The sequence below is a fragment of the Ceratotherium simum genome, chromosome 34 (assembly GCF_057802395.1).
Source record: "Ceratotherium simum simum isolate JZ-2026a chromosome 34, ASM5780239v1, whole genome shotgun sequence".
Lineage (NCBI taxonomy): Eukaryota > Metazoa > Chordata > Mammalia > Perissodactyla > Rhinocerotidae > Ceratotherium > Ceratotherium simum.
The window spans coordinates 17,607,269-17,631,147 of NC_141933.1; the positions used below are offsets into that span (position 1 = coordinate 17,607,269).

At 35.6% G+C, this 23,879-nt stretch overlaps 2 protein-coding genes across 2 annotated transcripts in view; one reads left to right on the forward strand and one right to left on the reverse strand.

Moving 5' to 3' along the window:
* Window positions 1-23,879, forward strand: part of LOC101407136 (olfactory receptor 5AP2) — a 508,331-nt gene that overhangs the window by 103,166 nt on the left and 381,286 nt on the right. The gene's annotated exons all lie outside the window — the stretch shown is intronic.
* Window positions 10,258-11,211, reverse strand: LOC106803021 (olfactory receptor 8J3-like). Its single transcript, XM_014793088.2, has one exon. The coding sequence runs from the start codon at window positions 11,209-11,211 to the stop codon at window positions 10,258-10,260; it is 954 nt and encodes a 317-aa protein (XP_014648574.2).

The following is a 23,879-nucleotide window of genomic DNA, read 5'->3' on the forward strand; positions in this document are numbered from 1 at the left end:
AGGAAAAAACTCACAGCCAACAATACTCCATCCAGCAAGGTTATCATTCAAAATGGAAGGAGAGATCAAAAATTTCCCAGACAAGCAAAAATTAAAGGAGTGTGTCACCAAGAAACCAGTGCTACAAGAAATGTTCAAGGGACTGATTTAAGGGGAAAAGAGAAGACCACAAATAGGAAAAATTATCTATTTCCATGATAAGAACTTAATGGATACAAATGCACAAAAAAGAGGTTAGATATGATATCAAAAACATAAAACGAGGGAGGAGGGGAATTAAAGAGTAGAGCTTTCAGACAGAGGTCAAACTAAAGAGACCGCTAATTCTGTATAGTAGGAGAAAGGAACAGAGAAGGACTACTAAAACAGTGAGAAAAAAAAGTTAAAAAATGGCAGTCAGTACATACTTATCAATAGCTACTTTAAACGTCAATGGACTAAATGCTCCAATTAAAAGGCATAGGGTGGCTGACTGGATAAAACAACAAGACCCATATATATGCTGCATACAAGAGACACACCTAAGACCTAAAGACACTCACAAACTGAAGGTGAAGGGATGGAAAAAGATACTCCACGCAAATGGCAACGAAAAGAAAGCTGGGGTAGCAGTACTCATATCAGACAAAATAGACTTTAAAACAAAAACTGTAAAAAGAGACAAAGAAGGTCATTACATAATGATCAAGGGAACAATCCAACAAGAGGATATAACACTTGTAAATATATATGCACCCAATGTAGGTGTATCTAAATACATAAAGCAATTATTAACCGACATAAAAACAGAAATAGACAGTAACACAATAATAGTAGGGGACTTTAACACTCCACTTACACCAACGGATAGATCATCCAAACAGAAGATCAATAAGGAAACATTGGCCTTAAACGACACACTAGAACAGATGGACCTAGTAGATATAGACAGAGCATTCCACCCAAAAACCAAAGAATACACGTTCTTTTCAAATGCACATGGAACATTCTCCAGGATTGATCACGTATTAGGCCACAAAACAAGTCTCCATAAATTTAAGAAGATTGAAATAGTACCAAGCATCTTTTCTGACCACAATGGTGTGAAACTAGAAATCAACGATAGGAAGAAAATCAGAAAAGCCACAAATACGTGGAGATTAAAGAAAAGGCTACAGAAAAATGACTGGGTCAACGAAGAAATCAAAAAATACCTAGAGACAAATGAAAATGAAAATACGACATGTCAGAATTTACGGGATACAGCAAAAGCGGTTCTAAGAGGGAAGTTTATAGCAATACAGGCCTATCTCAACAAACAAAAAAACCTCAAATAAACATTCTAACAATGCACCTAAAGGAACTGGAAAAAGAAGAACAAACAAAGCCCAAAATCAGTAGAAGAAGGGATATAATAAAAATCAGAGCAGAAATAAATGAAATAGAGACCAAAAAAACAATCGAAAAAATTAATAAAACCAAGAGCTGGTTCTTTGAAAAGATCAACAAAATTGACAAACCTTTAGCTAGACTCACCAAGAAAAAAAGAGAGAAGGCACAAATAAGTAAAATCAGAAATGAAAGAGGAGAGGTTACAACAGACACCTCAGAAATACAAAAGATTATAAGAGAATACCATGAAAAACTATATGCCAACCAATTCGACAATCTGGAAGAAATGGATAAATTCTTAGAATCATAGAAACTTACAAAACTGGATCCAGAAGAAGAAGAGAAGTTGAATAGACCAATCACCAGTAAGGAGATTGAAACAGTAATCAAAAACCTCCCCAAAAATAAAAGTTTAGGTCTAGACGGCTTCCCTGGTGAATTCTACCAAACATTCAAGGAAGACATAATACCTATGCTTCTCAAACTCTTCCAAAAATTGAGGAGAGGGTGAAGCTCCCTAGCTCATTCTACCAAGCCGACATTACCCTGATGCCAAAACCAGACAAGGACAACACAAAAAAAGAAAATTACAGGCCAATATCACTGATGAACATCGATGCAAAAATCCTCAACAAAATACTAGCAAATCACATACAACAATATGTTAAAAAGATTCTACACCATGATCAAGTGGGATTTATTCCAGGTATGCAGGGATGGTTTAATATTTGCAAATCAATCAACGTAATACACCACATTAATAAAATGAAGAATAAAAATCACATGATCATATCAATAGATGCAGAGAAAGCATTTGACAAGATACAGCATCCATTTATGATAAAAACTCTGATCAAAATGGGTATAGAAGGAAAGTACCTCAACATAATAAAGGCCATATATGACAAACCCACAGCTAATATCATCCTCAATGGTAAAAACTGAAAGCTATCCCTCTAAGAACAGGAACCAGACAAGAATGCCCACTGTCACCACTCCTATTTAACATAGTACTGGAAGTCATAGCCAGAGCAATCAGGCAAGAGAAAGAAATAAAAGGGATCCAAATTGGAAAGGAAGAAGTGAAACTGTCACTATTTACAGATGACATGATTTTATATATAGAAAACCCTAAAGAATCCACCAGAAAACTTTTAGAAGTAATAAACGAATATGGTAAAGTTGCAGGATACAAAATCAACATACAAAAATCAGTTGCATTTCTATACACTAACAACGAAATAGCAGAAAGAGAAATTAAGAATACAATCCCATTTACAATTGCAACAAAAAGAATAAAATACCTAGGAATAAACTTAACCAAAGAGGTGAAAGATCTGTACACTGAAAACTATAAAACATTGCTGAAAGAAATTAAAGACAACACAAAGAAATGGAAAGATATTCCATGCTCTTGGATTGGAAGAATTAACATAGTTAAGATGTCCATACTTCCTAAAGACATCTATAGATTCAATGCAATCCCTATCAAAGTTCCAACAACATTTTTCACAGAAATAGAGCAAAGAATCCTGAAATTTATATGGAACAACAAAAGACCCCGGATAGCTAAAGGAATCCTGAGAAAAAAGACCAAAGCTGGAGTTATCACACTCCCTGATTTCAAAATATACTACAAAGCTATAGTAACCAAAACAGCATGGTACTGGCACAAAAACAGACACACAGATCAATGGAATAGAATCGAAAGCCCAGAAATAAACCCACACATCTATGGACAGCTAATCTTTGACAAAGGAGCCAAGAACATACAATGGGGAAAAGAAAGTCTCTTCAACAAATGGTGTTGGGAAAACTGGATAGCCACACGCAAAAAAATGAAAGTAGACCCTTACCTTACACCATACACAAAAATTAACTCCAAATGGATTAAATGAATGTAAGAACTGAAACTATGAAACTTCTAGAAGAAAATATAGGCAGTACGCTCTTGGACATCGTTCTTAGCAACATATTTTCAAGCACCATGTCTGACCGGGCAAGAGAAACAATAGAAAAAATAAACAAATGGGACTACATCAAACTAAAAAGCTTCTGCACAGCAAAGGAAACCATCAACAAAACGAAAAGACAACCTAACAATTGGGAGAAGATATTTGCAAACCATACATCTGGTAAGAGGTTAATCTCCAAAATATATAAAGAACACATGCATCTCAACAACAAAAAATCTACCAACCCAATTCAAAAATGGGCAAAAGACCTAAACAGTCATTTCTCCAAAGAAGATATACAAATGGCCAACAGACACATGAAAAGATGTTCAAAATCATTAACTATCAGGGAAATGCAAATCAAAACTACGATGAGATATCACCTCACGCCCCTCAGAATGGCTATAATTAACAAGACAGGAAACAACATGTGTTGGAGAGGATGTGGAGAGAAGGGAACTCTCATACACTGCTGGTGGGAGTGCAAACTGGTGCAGCCACTATGGAAAACAGTATGGAGATTCCTCAAAAAATCAAGGATAGAACTACTATATGATCCAGCTATTCCACTGCTGGGTATTTATCCAAAGAACTTGAAAACACCAATGCATAAAGATACATGCACCCCTGTGTTCATTGCAGCGTTATTCACAATAGCCAAAACTTGGAAGCAACCTAAGTGCCCGTCAAGGGAAGAATGGATAAAGCAGATGTGTGATATGTACACAAAGGAATACTATTCAGCCGTAAGAAACGATGAAATCCAGCCATTTGTGACAACATGGATGGACATTGAGGGTATTATGCAAAGTGAAAAAAGTCAGAGGGAGAAGGTCAAATACTGTATGATTTCCTTCATTAAGTACTAGATAATAACAACAATAAACAAACACATAGAGACAGAGATTGGATTGGTGATTACCAGAGGGGAAGGGGGCAGGGAGGAGGGGTAAAGAGGGGAGTGAGGAGGGTGAAAGCGATAATTCGGCACATGTGTGTGGTGATGGGTTGTAATTAGTATTTGGGTGGTGAACATGATGTAATCTATGCAGAAATAGAAGTATAATGATGTACACCTGAAATTTATACAACGTTATAAACCAATGTTACTGCAATAAACAAAAAATTTAAATAAATAAATTAATTAATTAATTAAGAAAAGAGAAGGGCTTTGCCTAGCCTGATAATGAAAAGAGTCATGAACTGAGGAACATAATTATTCCCGACCTCTTGCCTTAGGTCCTAAAACAGTTGAAAACATGCAGATCTTCACTGGGCATAAAACTTACTCCTGGAAATCTGTTCTGCAGAGTAATAAACATTATTATAACATACTAATATCCTTATAGGTATTATTAGTATGGCAAAATACTGGAAACTAAATATACGGTTTGGAAATTTATCAAGTAAATTACAGACATATATATTTATAATAATTTTATGTATCCTTTTGTCTACAAAATCCTACTTTGTCTACATGGATTATATAGAAATTCGGGGAATGCTTCTGAGAAACAAATTAAAAATAGCATTAGAAAGGTCTTCTGCATTGGTTTCTTTTAAAACATGAAATTATTAAGATATCTTTTAGGTACGATAAAATACCAAGTGTACATGGGTGACATTTGAAAATTGCTAACGTGTGTTACTGCTGCTGGCAATTAGAGACAATTTCCACCACCCCAAAATGTTCCTCAATATCTCTTTTCAGTAAATTGCTCCACACCGTATAGAAAGCCACAATTACTATGGGTTCTATTGCCATAGATTCCTTTTACCTGTTTTAGAACTTCATATAAACGAATGATAAAGTACATTTCTGTCTGGGTTCTTTTGTTCTAGTTAATGCTATTGAAATTCATCTGTGCTGTTGCAGGTATGGGCGGTTCACTCCATTTTATCACTGGTAGTATTTCATTTTATTTATAAACCGTAATTCATCTTTTTATCCGTTGATTGAAGGTTGAAGTATTTCCATTTTGTACTATTACGATAAAGCTATCAATGTTTTTACGTTGATTAACAAGTGGGTGTATACTAAATGACACTGAATAATTTCGTTCTTTCCTATTCTATAGTGGATTTATGAGTTCACATACCTAAGTTCAGGAAATGAAAAGATTCCAAAGGACTACAAGTCTCCATTGCTTACTAAATCTTCTGCTCTAGTTGCCCATTCTTAAACTAGGACCACTCATCAGTACAATTTTGTAATAAAATAAAGAAAGAGGAGACAATGTGAAGTATCAACTAAAGGCTTTGTCACAATGTTAGTGCAGCTGATAAAACAAAAATTTCTCTGGGTTGCCTCAGCTTCCTTCTCCCTAAGTTCCAGGGAAGTTAGTAGAAAATACTCTGGATAACTTAATTAGTAAGGAAGAGTTTATTAGACAAGCTTTCTTTTACTGGTGTTTCCATTCCCACTGATAGAAAGGCATGAACGAAGACATTCCAGTGAAGGAGAGAGAGGGTTTTATTGACTTTGTGCTCCTCTTACCTGGGGGAGGATTCAACATCGCTGACTAGTGTGTTGGTGTCCGGTACAATTATTTCAACATAAAGATGACACTCAATGGCCATAGGGAACTGACAAAGAGTTTCGATGAATTGCCTGAGCTCACTCAACTGGTTGTAGTGGAACAAGACTCTAGAACGACAGTTCTTTGTTTTGTCATTTCAAACGGCCCTGTTTTCCACTGCAGACTCCTCTCCACATCTCTCTCTGGATCACTAGTCCAGCCACATTGGCATTCTAGCAGTTTTCAAAACATGGCAATCATTTTCTAGTCTCAAGGTTTGTGCTCATATCTTAGGTCCTCTCATTACATGGGATGCCCTAATTTTTTTTCTATTTTGTGTTCTGCTCTACTCTGTTCTCAAATAAATCCCTTGATTTATTTCATCAAGGGAACCCTGGCCGAGATTCTCTAAATTGTGAAATATGCTAATTGTGCTTATGAAGAAACCCCTCTCTAGACTTCTTCTCTCCTCTTCCTGAACACAAACATAAATATCCTTCCTGTAACCATCTCAGAGCAACTTCTCCCATCCTCCAAGACATTTCTTTTACTGATTTTCTGACATAAAATGTAGTCATCTCCTTGTACTTAGGACCAGTACCAAATCTTTTGATTGCATATTTTTGTCAAGAGAAAACATGAACTTCTCTTTATCCCCTTTCTCCTTACAATAGGTAGCTAGATAAGAAAATTTCTTTTAGAAATTTGTTAAATTGATTTATATCCAAAAGGAACATATATATGGGGTAAATCTACCACATAGTTTTCTGTTAAAGACACTTCCAACTATTATAACACTGGGCTTCAATACAATGGGGAAAGGGTCAGAATATTACACTTCAGTTTACATGATACCTAGACACTGAAAGTTTCGCTGAAACATATAATGTGTCAAATACCTAAAAGTGACAGCCTGATAACGTTGTATGAGCTATGATTAAGATCGAAATTATATAGGCAGGAATTATATGTTTAGGATATTAAATAATTATTCTGTGAATATACAATGCCTGTTTTTCCTTCCTTAATTAACTGTACAAAAGAATGTACCACAATTGGTCAAATCTCCCATCTCTGCTTGTTTCTTATTATAAAATGTCATGACTTATGATCTAATATTAGATGGTGAATTAATAACTGGGGTGCTTAACACAGGAGCATAGATAGTGTTCCTAGACAAGGCCATTCATCTCTGTAATTAAGTGGTGTGCATATATATATATCTGCAGAAATTAAATTTGATTGCCTAATAGTTTTTGGCCTAAAATGCAATATTAATGTAAACAGTTATATAAGACATCACTCAAAGTGGGCATTCTATAGAGAGTCATGGAAAAACATATCACAGCTTTTTGTACAGGAGTTCGGAAACTGTATACAGTGAATCATCCATAAATTTCACATAATAGACTTGTTGAACTTTAAGTTCATAGGCTTCTTTCGAATTGTACAACTGGTGTAAGTGTCCATATGCAACTCATAGCTTAGGTTGCAAGGCCACACCAACTTCCTCTCTTGTCACAAACAAGATTAATAGTGCATAGTGTTGTGAATAAACAGAAGACCTCCCAGGAGCTCTTTAAGGAAGTTACTCATTTCTCATAGTTTCTACTGAGAGAGTACCATTGAGACATTGCCATTTATCTTAAAATCCCTACTGAGTTATCACATTGAATTAATTTGTGAGAATAAAGTAAATACATTATAGTCTTTAGAGATTTTTTCATTCTTAATGACTGATTATGACAACAATAGAAAAATGAAATCCTTGGAATCCCAAATTTGTCAGTGATATTGACTTCAATATACATGAAATCAAATTTTAGATCAGAAACCCATAACTTTCAGAATTCAATTGTGCAATAGAAGCGTTGTTGAACATAAAGTAAACCTTGAAATTTCAAAAAGAACAACTGTTTCTCCAAGAAATATGAACCATTGGATTTCAAATTTTCCCAGCCATCAGAATTCCCTTTTTGATTGTAGGATCTTTAATGCTGGGCAGTTCTTTGAGCAGTAATAGGATTCTGTGGGAGCGACTCGGAGCACTGCAGAGTGACCTGAGAGAAAGACCTCAGGAAAACTGTGTGAGACAGACAGTTCAGCAAAGCTTTGTGCCTGCCACCCCAATCAATCAGAGCAGTATGCTGATTAGTGTTATTTGTTAGGATTAACTTGGGAACAAAATAAATATACATATATACAAATAATAACAAACCATATGTCTAGCACAGTATAATAATTATGCCCATGAGGAGATGCAAGCCTAGAGAGGTAAATAATAAACGTCCAGAATGTCATTCAGCATGTCGTTCTATCAGGGGTCAAATCCATGCTTCCTGATGGCCCAATCTGTTCATTTTTCTTTCTTCTCCCAGAATAAAGAGACCCCAAGTATTTGTGCTAAAGAAAATACTAGAATTGGTTTCATACATTGGTGCATCCTTCAGATTTTTGTCTTAAAAATAAAAGTCCATTTACTGATATGAAGAGAAGCTGGGGATGCCACAGTAAGACTCAGCCACCTGAATGATTTAATGAATGTCAGATATTCTTGTTCTTGTTGTTAATAAATTAAAGTACACCCTTTATTCAGATTTTCTTAGTTTTTACCCTAAGTCTTTTTCTGTTCCAAGAGCACATGGAGGATAGAACCTGATGTTTGGTCTTCATGTTTCCTTACTGTTCTCATGACTGTCACAGTTTTTCAGATTTTTCTTGGTTTTTACGACCCTGACAATTTTGAGGAGTACTGATCAAGTGTTTTCTGAAATGTCCCTCAATTGGGGTTTTTCTGATGTTTTTCGCATCAGATTAGACTGGAGTAATGAATTTTGGGGAGGAAAACCATGGAAGTGAATTGACAATCTCATCGCATAAGAAGAGTACATACTATCAACGTGGCTTGTCAGTGCTGACGTTAACCTTGGTGACCTGGCTGAGGGAGGATTTGTCAGCTTTCTCCGCAATAAAGTTATTCCCTTCTTCTTTCTATATTATAATTTTTGGAGAGGAGTCATTATGTGCAACTTACACACAAGGAGTGGAGAGTTCTGCTGCACCTCCTTGAGGGCGGAGTATCTACATAAATCATTTGGAATTCTTCTGCCTGTGAGATTTGAATGTTTTCCCCTATTTATAATTTGTTCAATCATTTATTCACATCAGTGTGTTATTGAAACATTTCATACTTGAGATAATAATTCAGCTCTAAAATTCTACTTTATTTTGTTGCTCAAATTGTTCTGGCTTTGGCCATTGGAAACACTTTCAGTTGGCTCCTGTGTCATTTTGACATATTCCATCATTATTTTTCCTTCCTTCCTTCTTTTCTTCCTTCCTTCCTTCTTTTCTGTCTTCCTGCCTTCCTTCCTTCCCTCTTTTCTTACTTGTTTCCTCTCTTTCTTTCTAGGCACTTTCTTAATTTCAAACTCTATAATATGCTCTTTGCTCATCATATAAATTTCTCATCCAGTCCTAGAAACAGTCAAATCTCAAAGGAACCCTAGTTCCTAATATTGAAGACTGCTATTAGAAACTAATATCTGGGCAGTAGATGTGTTTGTTGCTAGTGAGATGTCCACAAGATTCTAGGCCTTCTCAGCTAACAGAGTAAGGAAATATACATGTCTATGCTAACTCACCCAGAGATACGTGTCTATGACTATTTCTGTTTACAACTCACAGTAGCTATAGTTAGCTGAAAGTAAGTTCATGCTGATCTGTGTCACTAATCCATTTTCATATGGATAATCCTGGTTTCCTCTCTGTTTTTCTGTAACCTCCTACCCAACAATGAGCAAGCTGTCCCCCATTACCTGCCACCCATTTACTTAATTGTTTAATTCCAGTAACATGGATAATGGTTCCAGAATTGTTAAACCATATCCACATGAGAACTAACTCTATAACTGGAGTACAGTGTTACATGTGATTATTTTTGCCTTTAGTCTTACACACTGCGCTCATTTCCAGTGTTACTTAGGTCAGCACCTTTTGCCCCACCCCCTTCAGGGAAATTGTTTCACAAATTTTTAACACAGTAGATAATTTTGTCACCTCTGATCTCTTAAATAATTTATTTTAACATTTTCATTAATTTTTATACTTTGTCCGATAAAACTTGAGTATTTTTTAACATGTATCTCTCTTGATACCTGGAAATACTACTTTCAATCTTTCTACCAGCATACTACTTGCCAAAAATAGTGAATAATGCTTTCTTTCTCTAATAACCTCATAACTCCAAGACCTTCAGTTTATTTTTTAAATCACTGCTTCACAAATCCTAGCCCCTTTAAATTCCCAGGGTTATTATATTCTAATAAACCTATAAGTTAGCCAGCTAATCTTTGCTTTCTCTGACATAATGGCAGCATATTTTAACCCCTTCTTCACTTACCTATAGAGTTCTAAAACCACATTGATTTAAAAGAACACCATGAATTTGTCCGAAATCTCTTTACGGCAGCCTTCACATCCTTATTCCGCAGGCTATAGATCATAGGGTTCAGCATGGGGATCACCAGTCTATAAAACACGGAGGCCATTTTATCAGTATCCATTGAATGGTTAGTTTGAGGCTGCACATACAGGAATAGTAGTGTCCCATAGAAAACTGTGACTGCCACCATGTGTGAAGCACACGTGGAAAAGGCTTTTTTCCTTCCTTCTGATGAACGTATCCTTAGAATGGACAAAACAATGTTGAAATAAGATACAAGAACTATAGTCATGGAAAACAACAAACCTGTAGTTGCAGATATAAAAACTACTGTTTCTGCAAAGTAAGTGTCAGAGCAGGACAATGCTAAAAGAGGGACAATATCACAGAAAAAATGATTGATGACATTGGAAGAGCAATAAGACACAGAGAATACACAAGATGAAACCACAACAGCTGTGGAAAAGCTATAGAGGTATGTGAGGGACACCAGCAGAAGGCAGATCCGCCGAGACACCACCGCCATGTAGAGCAGGGGGTTACAGATGGCCACATAGCGGTCATAGGCCATCACAGCTAACATGAGAACCTCAGCTACGATGAAGACCAAGAACACTCCCAGTTGGGTGGCACATTCATAGTAGAAGGTGGTTTTCTTCTTTACTAAAAAATTGATGAGCATTTTAGGGGCAATGACAGTAGAATTGCCAAGATTGATGACAGCCAAATGTCGGAGGAAAAAGTACATGGGGGTCTGAAGTCGAGGGTCAACACTGGTGAGAGTGATGATGCTCAGGTTCCCGGCCACAGTCAGTCCATAGATGAGCAGGAACACAAAGAAGAGTGGGATCTGGAGGTCTGGACGATCTGACACGCCTGTCAGAATAAACTCGCTGACTCCGGTGAAATTTCCAGGAGTCATGTAAGAGTTTGGAAATTCATCTGTTTAGGGAAGAAAAGGAGAAATGATTACAAATTAAAAGGAATTTTTTTCTAGGACTATCATTAGATGGCAAGGGCAATTCCTTCAGTGAGATTTTTCTGCAATCATGTATTAATCTTACTCAGCTGTTGAACTCAAGATTCTAAGTCTAATAAATAAACTTTGCAATATTTGGTACAGTGAAAAAGCAAGTGTGGTCAATTAAATAGACGACTCAGCATCATGCATATTTTGAGGATTTAATTCCTCATAATTTCATTAAATTATGAATATCTTATGAGCTTGCAAACAATAGAAGCCATGATTCATTTGTTATGTCTCTTGCATTGAGTATGACAAAGGCTTGAGGAACTGTATGCCCCAAATAGTTCAATGTTGCTTTGTGATTTCTTAATGTTTCTATTCTTGCTTTTTCTCAAGAATAGATGATTTAGCTACAATCCTTCTTCATTTTCTTTATTCGATCTTCCTATAACTTCTATTCAATGTATATTAAACTTTCAAATTCTACCATCCATATCTTTTAACTGCTTTTTTTCATTTTCCATTTTATTAACTCAGACAAAAATATGCAGGGATATGTCCTCAGATCTATTTTTCAGGTTACTGATTCTCTTTTCAGCTTTAAAACAATGGTGTCTGTGAGATTGTTATCATTTTTGCAATTCCATCACACTATGCTTTATTGGAGACAACTTCCTTTTCTTCCCTCTTGTAACCCTTTTCCTCCTTGCCCCACAAGTTGATGCAGCTACTCATATTTTTCCACTATGATTTTATCATTAATCAATATTTTTTCTTTATATAGTTTTATAACATTATTTAAAAAAATTATAACATAGGTCTGGCCTTCATTTTTAGTTGACCTTTTCTTGTTTTTTTTTCACATTTTGATGTTTTCCATTATTGTAATAATAATAAACATCCTTAATTTATAGAACTTCTATGATAATTACATTGCATATATTTGCCAAAGAATTAGCATGCTATTATAATACGACTGAATGTTTTCCTAGAGATGTTTGTTTGAAGAATTCACTTCTAAGTGAGTGAATTAGAGTCCCTTCCCAATAACAATGGATAGTTCCAGTAGGAGCATCTGGCCCAAAAAAATTTTGTGATAGTCTCTCACCTGAAGATTTGGAGCTCAGTCCCAGAGAGTCAAGAATATATCATCATTTAAAATAAGATCTAGCCTTTAGCAAAAATTTAAGTATACATAAATACAAAATAATACTAGTAATAATAAATAAAGAGTAAAGGAGGAGACTAATGGAGGTGAATGATGTGTTTATGGCAGACTGTGGTGGTGGTTTCACAGATGTATACTTATGTCCAAACTCATTGAGTTGTACACTAAACATGTACAGCTTTGTATGTCAATCATACCTCAATAAAGTACTTGTTTTTGGGGGAGGAGGTGGTGAGGAAGATTGGCCTGAGCTAATATCTGTAGCCAAGCTTCCTCTTTTTAGCTGAGGAAGACTGTCCCTGAGCTAACATCTGTGCCCATCGTTCTCTATTTTGTATGTGTGATGCTGCCACAGCATGGCTTGATGAGTGGTGAGTAGGTGCATGTTCAGAATCCAAACCTGTGAACCCCAGGCCACCAAAATAGCGTACATGAATTTAAACACTATGGCACCAGGCCAGCCCCAATAACGTGTTTTTTTAAAAAAAGATTATGCATCATGTATGCCTGGTTTGTAAAAGCCCAGAGCTACTGACATTGTCTCTCCTAAAAAAGGATAGAATAGAAAGAAACAGGAAACTATTCTGCAGTGAGAAAAAAAAAATAAAGCAATAATGTAAAAAGAATCAGAAAAATAAGACCAAAATAACTTCTAACATTGTTGAGTATTTGATATCAGTTTGTTTCTGACACGAAATATTATTCCCTAATTTCTTTGAATCATCCTCCTATTTATTTATTTACCAAGTATTTGTTGATTTCCTATTTGTGACAGGAAATGCTCATGCTTCAGATAAGTTACTTATCCCTCATCTCATGGATCTTCTATTTTAATAAGAAGGAAGAAACAAAAGGCTGGTAACAAAACATATAAGTAAGACAATTATAGATTGTAGTAAGTGCAATAAGACAATTTAGCAGAAAGATACATCAGGATAACCTGGGAAAATTACTTCACACAACATGTTAAGGGAAGGCCTTTCTGAGAGGGTATGTGAACTGAAACCTAAAAAATGGGAAGGAGCCAACTATTTAATAGATCATAGGAAGAACATTCCAGGATTCCAAGTAGGAGTATATTTCTTGAAAGTGCTGCTCTGGAGTAGGAAAAAAATTAGGTTTTGTTTGTTATTTTTGGAAGGGAACTTAACGGACGCCAGAGCCTAGATAATAAGGAGGAAGTGGAGAATTATTAGAATCAGATAATGTAGGTCACAATAAATATTTGGATTTTATTCTAAGCAAATTGTAAGGCATTGATAAGTTTTAAGGTAGGTGAACATGATCAGCTTTAAGTTTTAAAAAGATTAATCTTGCTGTTATGAAGATAATGAATTACAGGATTAAAGGGGTGGAAATTATGAGATAAATAAAAAAATGAGTCAAGCAGTTGTGATGGGATTCCTCGTGTAAGATGATGCCGACTTGGGCCAAAGTGGTGAAGCTGGAGATAGAGAGAAGAAGGTGCATTGAACCATTGGGAGCAGACACAAGAGGATGTCTTCAGCATAATTCCTACTATGAATTACATGAGGGAAATATGAGGGATGCCAGATGGGGGCCAGATCAAGAAAGACTTTAGTTATTTTTTGCAATTGGGTCAATGGCCATGACATTTTTTGCATATTAGAGGATATGGTTTAAGATGGAGTGGTCCAATTGATGTTTTGAACAAGCTAAGCTTTTGATGCCAATGAAACATTTAAACAGTCATTTTGGCTAATATTTACACCTGGAGCATATTGGCATGGTTAGGCTCGCAAACTTAAGAAATCTCAACCTACATGATGATACCATATATTTTTTTCATCTATTTCAAGATCTTTTGAAATATTCATAACAAAACTTCCTAATATGTTCCTCAATCAATCTGCATTCTTTTCCACTGAGGGACCATGCTCTGTTTTGAGACTGTAGTTTCCTTTTATCCCCAAACACTACACTAGGGGATATCACATCTGTGTCCCCTCCCATGCCTTTTTCTCTTCTTGCCTTCTCCATGTTTACAATTTTCAATATTTTGTCTGCAGCCTTCAGTCTCTCCTTTGTCTCTCTTGCAAACATATCAAATATCACCCAAAAGAAATGCTTCCAAATTATATCAGCTCCTCTATTTCTGCCGAAATCTAGTGTGTTGCTGGTTATATACTTTATTTTAAATTGCAACAATAAATCTTAAAAAGCAAACATTTTAAATCACAAACATGCATCCATCCTCTCATTTTCTCTTTCAAAGCTCCATACGGTATTATTTGCCAATTTGTATAAATACTTTCCAGTCCTAAGCATCTTTTTCTTCTGTTTTCTCAGGTCAAACTTTCATTAACACTGTCATTGGATATTGTATCCTTCTTGGTCCCCATGTCATGATTCTCCTAGATTTGCTGATAGGCAAATGACAGTCAATAAAGATTTTTGAGTAATTAAGATATATAATCAGAGCTATTTTTTAGGATAACTGAAATATGCTTTAGCCTCATTTTCAGTGCATTCCACGGTCAGGTCCATGTCACCTTTCTAGTGAGACTACCCTACCAGGCACCAATGAACATACATGTTCATCTCTGGCCCTCCATGTTCTTACTCATTTTAATTCCTCTGAGATTACTCCACTTTTTTGTGAGAGGTGGCATGTTATCTAAAAAAGGTTTGCCCACCATTTGTAGCGTTGACCCCAGGCAATCAGAAACTGGAAATGAACATAGTGTCAATGAGGCTAACAACCTTGATTTTGGAGTATTTAAGAATGTCATTCCTGATCATACTCTAGGCATTTACAATCTTCTTATGAATACTGATGGGTAAAGAGAGGTTAAAAAGATAAGTGAGTTGTGTTTAAATTAGCACCAATATTTTATGGTAATGAGTAATAATAATAGGTTTAAAAATGTATACAGAAATAGTTTCTAAGTACTTAGAATTTTTTTATTATAAAATAATAAAGCAGAATATAAAGAAAATAAATTTATTTTTGATCATGCTATTTTAGGTCAGTGGAACTAAGAGCAACCAGGAAATGAAGATTTTCTTCTGGGTTTTGTTTCCTCCTTGACAGAGTTATTGAGGTTCTGTTCCATCAAACCAGGAATCTAGGGTTCTGCATTTCTTAAAGACTTGCTCCCACTTATGCAGTGACTTTCCTCAAACAGAATTCCTTATTTCTGAGATCTATTCAATTAAAATGTTAGCAGATTATTTTACCATAAGATAGGTGCTTTATCTAAACGTATGTCATTATTGCATTGATTACTACTTATGCTTCTACATATGCATTTGCCTGTTTGTTTTCAGAGTTAGTGGAAAATTTTCCTGAGAAAATTTGTGATCTGGAGTTGTAGACTCAAAAAGGATCATCATTTGGAGTTTGGGTAGTTATGTCTTGAGGTTTCTTTCACAAGATATTCTATGAAACATGCTGTTTTCATTTTAGGTGATATTGCGGAAATAAAACTGATATGAACAATCTCGGGGAGCAAAAATCCATTGTTTCAGTAGTGATATAATTTGTTTAAGTACATAAGACATAATAATGCCAGCTCTAATTTGGAAACATAAAATTTGGATCATACTGGGCACCATGTGTTCCCCAAAACAGTTATAAATCTTGGAAACAAACTTTAGTTTAAATATTGTATTATTTGATTATATATAATAACCAGTGCCTTCCAAAGTGAAAATGAAGTGGCTCACTTTAAGGTCTAGTTTTGGATCTTTTAAATGCCATTATACAAAAATAAGATAAATATTTTCTACCCACCTGTAACAGAGGATCTGCTTCACGTTCTTAGTGAGAATCTGTATGTTGCTGTGGCAATGAGAGTTCATGGGGCTCTACAAACCTTTGAGAACCAAACTCTGAAGCACAGGTGGTTCTAGGATCCACAAATTGCCTTTTACCTCCTTGGAGAAGATGCCACCTGGGTTTGTTCCTTAACAAGGTCTTCCTCTAGATGTTCAACCACACACCCCATGAGTCTTTGTTGCAATTTGGGCCTACATTATTGAAGTGAGTTCAACTCCACGACAGCCAAGGGGCACGGTGATTAATGTGTGTCTCTCAAAGTAACTCATTTGCATTCAGAGATTAATTATCGAAAATTTTAGTATTGAAGAACCAGAAACCAATGATGTAGCAGTGAAATTAGAACAAACTATCTATAAATAGTATTTTTACTATGGCTGTCTGTTTTTTTTTTTTTTTTGCTTTTATTTCAAAGATACAATTAGCATAGTCATTATTTCAAGGAATGGGATAACTGGATGTTAAAAGGAGGATATGTCCTCTAAAAACAATCCTCAGGTAATAAAATCATTATTTTACTCTTTTCTTTATGATTGTATTTCAGGTGAGAAAAGGTAGAAGATAACTAGTACAGAAGAGTCAAACAGAATACTTAAAAATGGAGCCCTGTGTCTTATCTGTAAATTTACTGTCACAAAAATAAATTTTTTAAACTCGGAATAATTTAGATATTTTTAATGCATATAATGACTAATAGAATTATGTATCATTTCAGTTTTACCATATGTGCTACTAAAGCAAGCCCATGACTAATAGAATTATGTAAAAAGGAAACTGCCCTGGGGCTTTTTGGGGCTTAAGTCCTGTTTTCAGCACACTTATTTTTTGTCATAAGATATCCCCTATATGCCTTCACTTTAAGGCTAGAAGTTGAGGTATATGGCACAATGTCATTTATGAAAAGTATAAATTCTTGCACATGGAAGAGTAACGTATATTCTGTATGAACACAAGAAGACCTACAGATTCACAATAAATACACTGGGATGGTACCTGATTGTGCTGGAGGGAAGTGGATATAGAAATCAAGAGGAAGGCTGTATTAGTTTGCTAGTGCTGCCTTAACAAAATACCCCAGGCTGGGTGGCTTAAACAACAGAAATATATTTGCTCACATCTGGAGCCTAGAAGGCCAAGATCAAGGGGTTGGCAGGTTTGGTTTCTTGAGGCTTCTCCTTGGCTTGCAGACGGCCCCCTTCTTGCTACGTCCTCTCGTGGTTGTTGCTGGGTCTGTGTACATGGCTGGTGTCTCTCTCTGTGTCCTAATCCCCTCTTCTTATAAGCACACCAACCGCCCACCTTAATGAACTCATTTGAACTTACTTACCTTTTTAAAGCCTTATCTCCAAATATTCTGAAATACTCGGTCACATTCTGAAATACTCGGTTTAGGACTTACTTCAACATATGAATTTTGGTGGGGCACAATTCATCCCATAACAAATTGGAATAAAAATTAAATTAAAGAAAGAGAGAAGCTTTGCCTGTCCCAATAATGATAAAGTTTCCTGAACTGAGGAACTAGCTAATTGAAACCTCTTGTCTTACATCTAAAAATAGTTGAAAACATGCGTATCTTCACTGGGCAGAAAACTGGTTCCTGGAAATCTATTCTGCAGAAGTAATACATGTTATTAAAATATATAAAATCCTCATAAGAGTATTAGTAATATGGTGAAATACTGACAACTACATATATAGTTTGGAGTAAATTACAGATGTATACATTTAGCATAATTTTATGTATTCTTTAAAAGTTTATCTATATGGATTATATAGAAATTTAAGGACTGCTTCTGAGAAGAATATTAAAAATAGCATTAAAAAGGTGAAATTGTATTAGTTTTGTTTAAAAGAGCAAATTATTAAGGTATATTTTATGTATAATAAAATGCCGAGTGAACTTGGATGACATTTAAAAAATGAGGATACTTGAGAGGATACAGCTCTCAAGTAGAGAATAATTCTATCACTCAAACTGTTCTCCAGTGTCTCTTTGCAGTAAATTGACCCACTCTGTATCCCAGGCCACAGTTACTATGATTTCTATCCCCATAGTTTCATTTAACCTATTTTAGAACTTCATATAAATGAATGATAAAGTACGTTTCTGTCTGGTTATTTTGCTCCACTTAATGCTGCTGGAATTCATCTGTGTTGTTGCAGCTATGGACAGTTCACTCCATTTTATTGCTGGTAGTATTCTATTTTATTTATACACCATAATTCATCTTTTTATCTGCTGATGGACAGTTGAAATATTTCCATTTTGTACTATTATGAATAAAGCTATCAATGTTTTAACATTCATTAACAAGTGGGTGTATATGAAAAGATACTGCATAATTTCATTCTTTCCTATTTTTTAGTGGCTATATGAGTTTCCATATCTGATTTCAGGAAATAAAAAGATTCCAAAGGACTTTGTGGCTCCCTCGCTTACTAAAGCTTCTGCTCTAGCTGTCCGTTCTTACACTAGGGCCATTCATCAATAATTTTGTAACAAGAGGCAAAGCAAAGGATCAACTAAAGGCTTTGTCACAATGTTAGTGCAACTAATAAAAGAAAACTTTTCTCTGGGTACCTCACATTTCTTCTCCCTAAGTTCCAGGAAGTTTAAAAGAAAACCCTTGGATAGTTTAATTAGTAAGGGAATTAGTAAGAAACAGTTTATTAGTGAAGAGTTTCTTTTACTGGTGAGTCTGTTCGCACAGATATCTGCTCAATGGGTGAAGATATTCCAGTGACAGAAAGAGTTAAAAAAGGGTTTTATTGATTTTGTGCTTCTCTTACATGTTGGAGGAATCAATATTGCTAACTAGTGTGTTGGTGTTCAGTACAATTATTTCAACATAGTGATGACAACCAATGGCCATGGGGAACTGACAAAGAGTTTTAATGACTTGCCCAAGCTCACTCAGCTGCTTGTAGTAGAACAAGACTCTAGAATGATGGTTGTTTTTTAATTTCAAAGGGCCCTGTTTTCCACTGCAGGCTCATCTCCACATCTCCGTCTGGATCACTACACTTTAGCCACATTGGCATTCTAGCAGCTTTTAAAATACGGCAATCATTCTCTAAGTTCTTGTGCACATATCATAGGTCTTCTCATTACTGGAGATGCACTAATTTTTTTCTATTCTGTCTTCTGCTCTACTCTATTCTAGGCTATTCCATCAAAGGAATCCTGGTCAATATTCACTAAATTTGAAATATGCTAATGGTGGGTAAGCACATTTTAAGAATCTCGTCTCTAGACTTCTCTCCTCTTCATAAACACGAACACTCTTCGTATAACTATCTCATAGCAACTTCTCCCATCCTCCAAGACATTTCCTTCATTGATTTTCTGACATAAAATGTAGTAATATCCTTACCCTTAGGACCAGTACCAAATCTTTTGATTCTATATTTCCATTCATTGAAAACGTGAACATAGTTTTCTATTAAAGAAACTTTCAACTATCATAACACTGGGCTTCTGTATTATGTGGAGAGGGTCAAAATATTTTTTAATGAATCGTAGACACTAAAAATTTCACTGAACACACAATGTGTTGAATACATAAAAATGTCAGCCTGTTAACATTCTGTGAGTTACGACCAGGATCAAAATTATATAGGCAGAAACTATATGTTTGAGATATTAAATAATTACTCTATGAATGTACAGTGCCTGTTTTTCTTTCATTAATTAAATTTACAAATGAATCTACTACAGTTTGTCAAATGACTCATCTCTGCATGTGTCTTCTTATAAAATGCCATGATTTATGGTCTGATATTAGATGATGAATTAATAACTGTGGTGCTTAACACAGGAGCGTGGTTAGTGTTCCTAGACAAGGCCATTCACTCTTTACAACTAAGTGGTATATATATTTTTTCCGAAAATTAAATTTCATTACCTAATAATTTTTAGCCTAAAATAAAATATCAATGTTAACGGTTACATAAAACACGACTCACAGGTGACATTCTATAAAGAGTCACGAAAAACTAATATCACAGCTTTTTATACAGAAGTTTAGAGACTTTATGCAGTGAATCATCCATAAATTTCATATAACAGATCTGTTGAATATTAAGTTCATAGGCTTCTTTAGACTTGTACAACCAGTGTAAGCGTCCATATGCAACTCACAGCTTAGGTTGCAAGGCCACACCAATGTCCTCCCTTGTCACAACAAGATTAATAACGCATAGTGTCATGAATAAACAGGAGACCTCTCAGGAGCTCTTTAAAGAAGTTACACGTCTCGTCGTTTCTGCTGAGAGGGTACCATAGGGGTATTGCTGTTTATCTTTAAATCTCTACTGAGTTATCACATTGAATTAATTTGTGAGAATAAAGTAAATACATTATAGTGTTTAGAGATTTTTTTCATACTTAAGGACTGATTATGACAACAATAGAAAAAATAAATCCTTGGAATCCCAAATTGGTCAGTGAAATTGATTTCAATAATACATATGAAATCAAAGTTTAGATCAGAAACATGCCACTTTCACAATTCAATTTTCCAATAAAAGTGTTATTAAAGATAAAATAAACCTTGAAATTTTAAAAAGAACAACTCTTTCTCTAAGAAATACAAAACATCAGATTTCAAATTTTCCAAGCAGTCAGAATTCTCTTTTTTATTTTAGGGTTTTTTTAATGCCTGGCAGTGTTTAGAGCAGTAACCGGTTTCTGTGGGGGTGATTCAGGGAGCATTGTGGAAAGACGTGAGTGAAAGATGTCAGGAAAATGTGTGAGACAGACGATACAGCAAAGCTTTGTGCCTGCCCCCCCGTCACCCAGAGCAGGAGGCTGATTAGTGTTATTTGTTAGGATTAACTTGGGAACAAAAGAGTTCTGTGAAAAATAAATAAATAATAAACAAACAAACCATATCTCTAGAACACTATAATAATTATACCCATGAGAAAACCCAAGCCGAGAGAGAAAAAATAATAAATTTCCAGAAGGTCATTCAGCATGTGGTTCTATCAGGGGTCAAATCCGTGCTTCCTATGGCCCAATCTGTTCATTTGTCTCTTCTCCCAGAATAAAGAGGCCCCAGGTGTTTGCGCTAAAGAAAGTACTAGAATTGGCTGCATATATTGGTGCATTGTTCATATTTATATCTTTGAAATAAAAGTCCATTTACTGATAGGAAGAGAGGCTGAGGATGCCACAGTAAGACCAGCCACCTGAATGATTTGGTGACTGTCACATATTTTTGTTGTTGTTCTTGTTAATAAGCTGAAGTTTACTCTTTATTCAGATTTTCTTAGTTTTTCCCTGATGACCCTTTTCTGATCCAGGATCACATCCAGGATAAATCATGACATTTGGTCCTCATGTTTCCTTAGTCTCCTCTTGGCTGTAACAGTTTCTCAGATTTTTCTTGTTTTTTATGACCTTGATAATTTTGAAGAGTACTAATCAAGTGTTTTCTGGAATGTCTCTCAATTGGGGTTTTTCTTGTTTTTCTTATTAGATTAGACTGGTGTAATGAGTTTTGGGGAGGAAAACCATAGAAGTGAATTGACATTCTTATCACATCATAACAAGAGTACATACTATCAATGTGACTTGTCAGTAATGGTAATGGTAATCAGTAATCAGTAATCAGCAATGCTGATGGTAACGTCCATCACCCGGCTGAGGGAGGGTTTGTCAGGTTTCTCCACTATAAAGTTATTTCCCTCTCCTTTCCACACTCTACTTGTTGGAAAGGAGTCACTATGAGCAACTCACACACAAGGAGTGGGGGGCTCTGCTCCTCCTCCTTGAGGGAGGAGTATTTACATAAATTATTTGGAATTGCTCTGCCTGTGAGATTTGACTGTTTCGCCCCTACTTATAATTTATTCAATCATATATTTATATCAGTATATTATCATGGGAGTATTTCATACTTGGGATAACAATACAGCTCTAAAATTCTACTTTATTTTGTTGCTCAATTTGTTCTGGCTTTGGTTGGAAACATTTTCGGTTGGCTCCTGTGTTATTTTGACATATACCATCATTGTCTTTCTTCCTTTCTTCTTTGTTTCTTTCTTCCTTTCTTCCTTCCTTTCTTTCTTCCTTCCTTTCTTCCTTTCTTTCTCTCTTTCTCTCTTTCTCTTTCTCTCTTTCTCTCCTTCTTTCTTTCTTTCCTTCTTTCCTTCCTTCCTTGCTTCCTTGCTTCCTTCCTTCCCCTCATTATTACCACTGCCTTACTTTCAGACACTACAATATGCTCTGGGCTCATTCTATATATTTCTTGTTCATTCCTAGAATCACTCAAATCTCAAAAACCTCTGGTTCTTTACATTGAAGAGTGTTATTGGAATCTAATGTCTTGGCAGTAGGTGCGTTTGTTCCTACTGAGATGTTAAGCTTCTAGGCCCGCTTAGCTAGCAGAGCAAGGAAATATATATGTGCATACTAGCTCATGTGGATATACATATCTACAGCTATTTCTTTTTAGAATCTTCAGTATCTGTACTAAGCTGTACATAAGTCCTTGAGGATGTCTCTAACACTGATCCATTATTACCCCGATCATTCTGGTTTCCTCTTTTTGCTTTTCTGCAACCTCCTACCCTAACAGTGAAAAACTTGGCCCCTGAAATCTGCCATCCACATACTTAATTGTTTAATTGCAGTATACATGTAAATGCTTCTACAATTGTTAAACCATATCCAAATGAGAACTAACATTATAACTAGAGCACAATGTTACATACACTTATTTTTGCCTTTAGTTTTACATATTCCATTCATTTCTAACCTTACTTAGGTCAGCACCTTTCATTCTACCCCCTTCAGGAAAATTGTGTCATAGATTTTTAATTTGGTAGATAGTTTTGTCACTTTCCACATTCCATTTTGGGTTTCTCTGATCTCTTAAATGATTTATTTTAAAATTTACATTCATTAAGATTTACACTTTGTCCCATAAAGCTCTATGGGTATTTGAAAAAGACAGGGTCATGTATCCACCAGTACTGTGTCATACAGAACAGCTTCACTACAGGAAAAAAAGTCCCTTGCGCTTCACCTATTTAAACCTTTTATTTCACCACTGAGCCTCTGGTAACTACTGATCTGTTTACCATCTCTACAGTTTTGCCTTTTACACAGCATCATATAAAAAGAGTATCGTAGTCTTGGCAGACTGGTTTCTTTCACTTAGCAACATGCATTGAAGATTCATCAGTTTCTTTTCTTTTCTTTTTTTTTTTTTGTGAGGAAGATCAGCCCTGAGCTAACATCTATTGCCAATCCTCCTCATTTTTTTCCCTCCTTTTCTCCCCAAAGCCCCAGTAGATAGTTGTATGTCATAGTTGCACATCCTTCTAGTTGCTGTATGGGGGATGCCACCTCAGCATGGCCTGACAAGCAGTGTGTGGGTGCGCGCCCAGGATCCCAACCTGGGCTGCCAGTAGCAGAGTGCGCGCACTTAACCGCTAAGCCACCGGGCTGGTCCCCATCAGTGTCTTTATACGGCCTGATAGCTCACGGTCTTTTATTGCTGAATAGTATTTCATTGTATGGATATATCACAATTTGTTTATCCACTCATCTATAGAAAGATATTTGGTTGCTTTCAGTGTTTGTGAATTATGAATGTAGCAGTAATAAATGAAATTTTATTTTGAGTAAATCAAATCAGT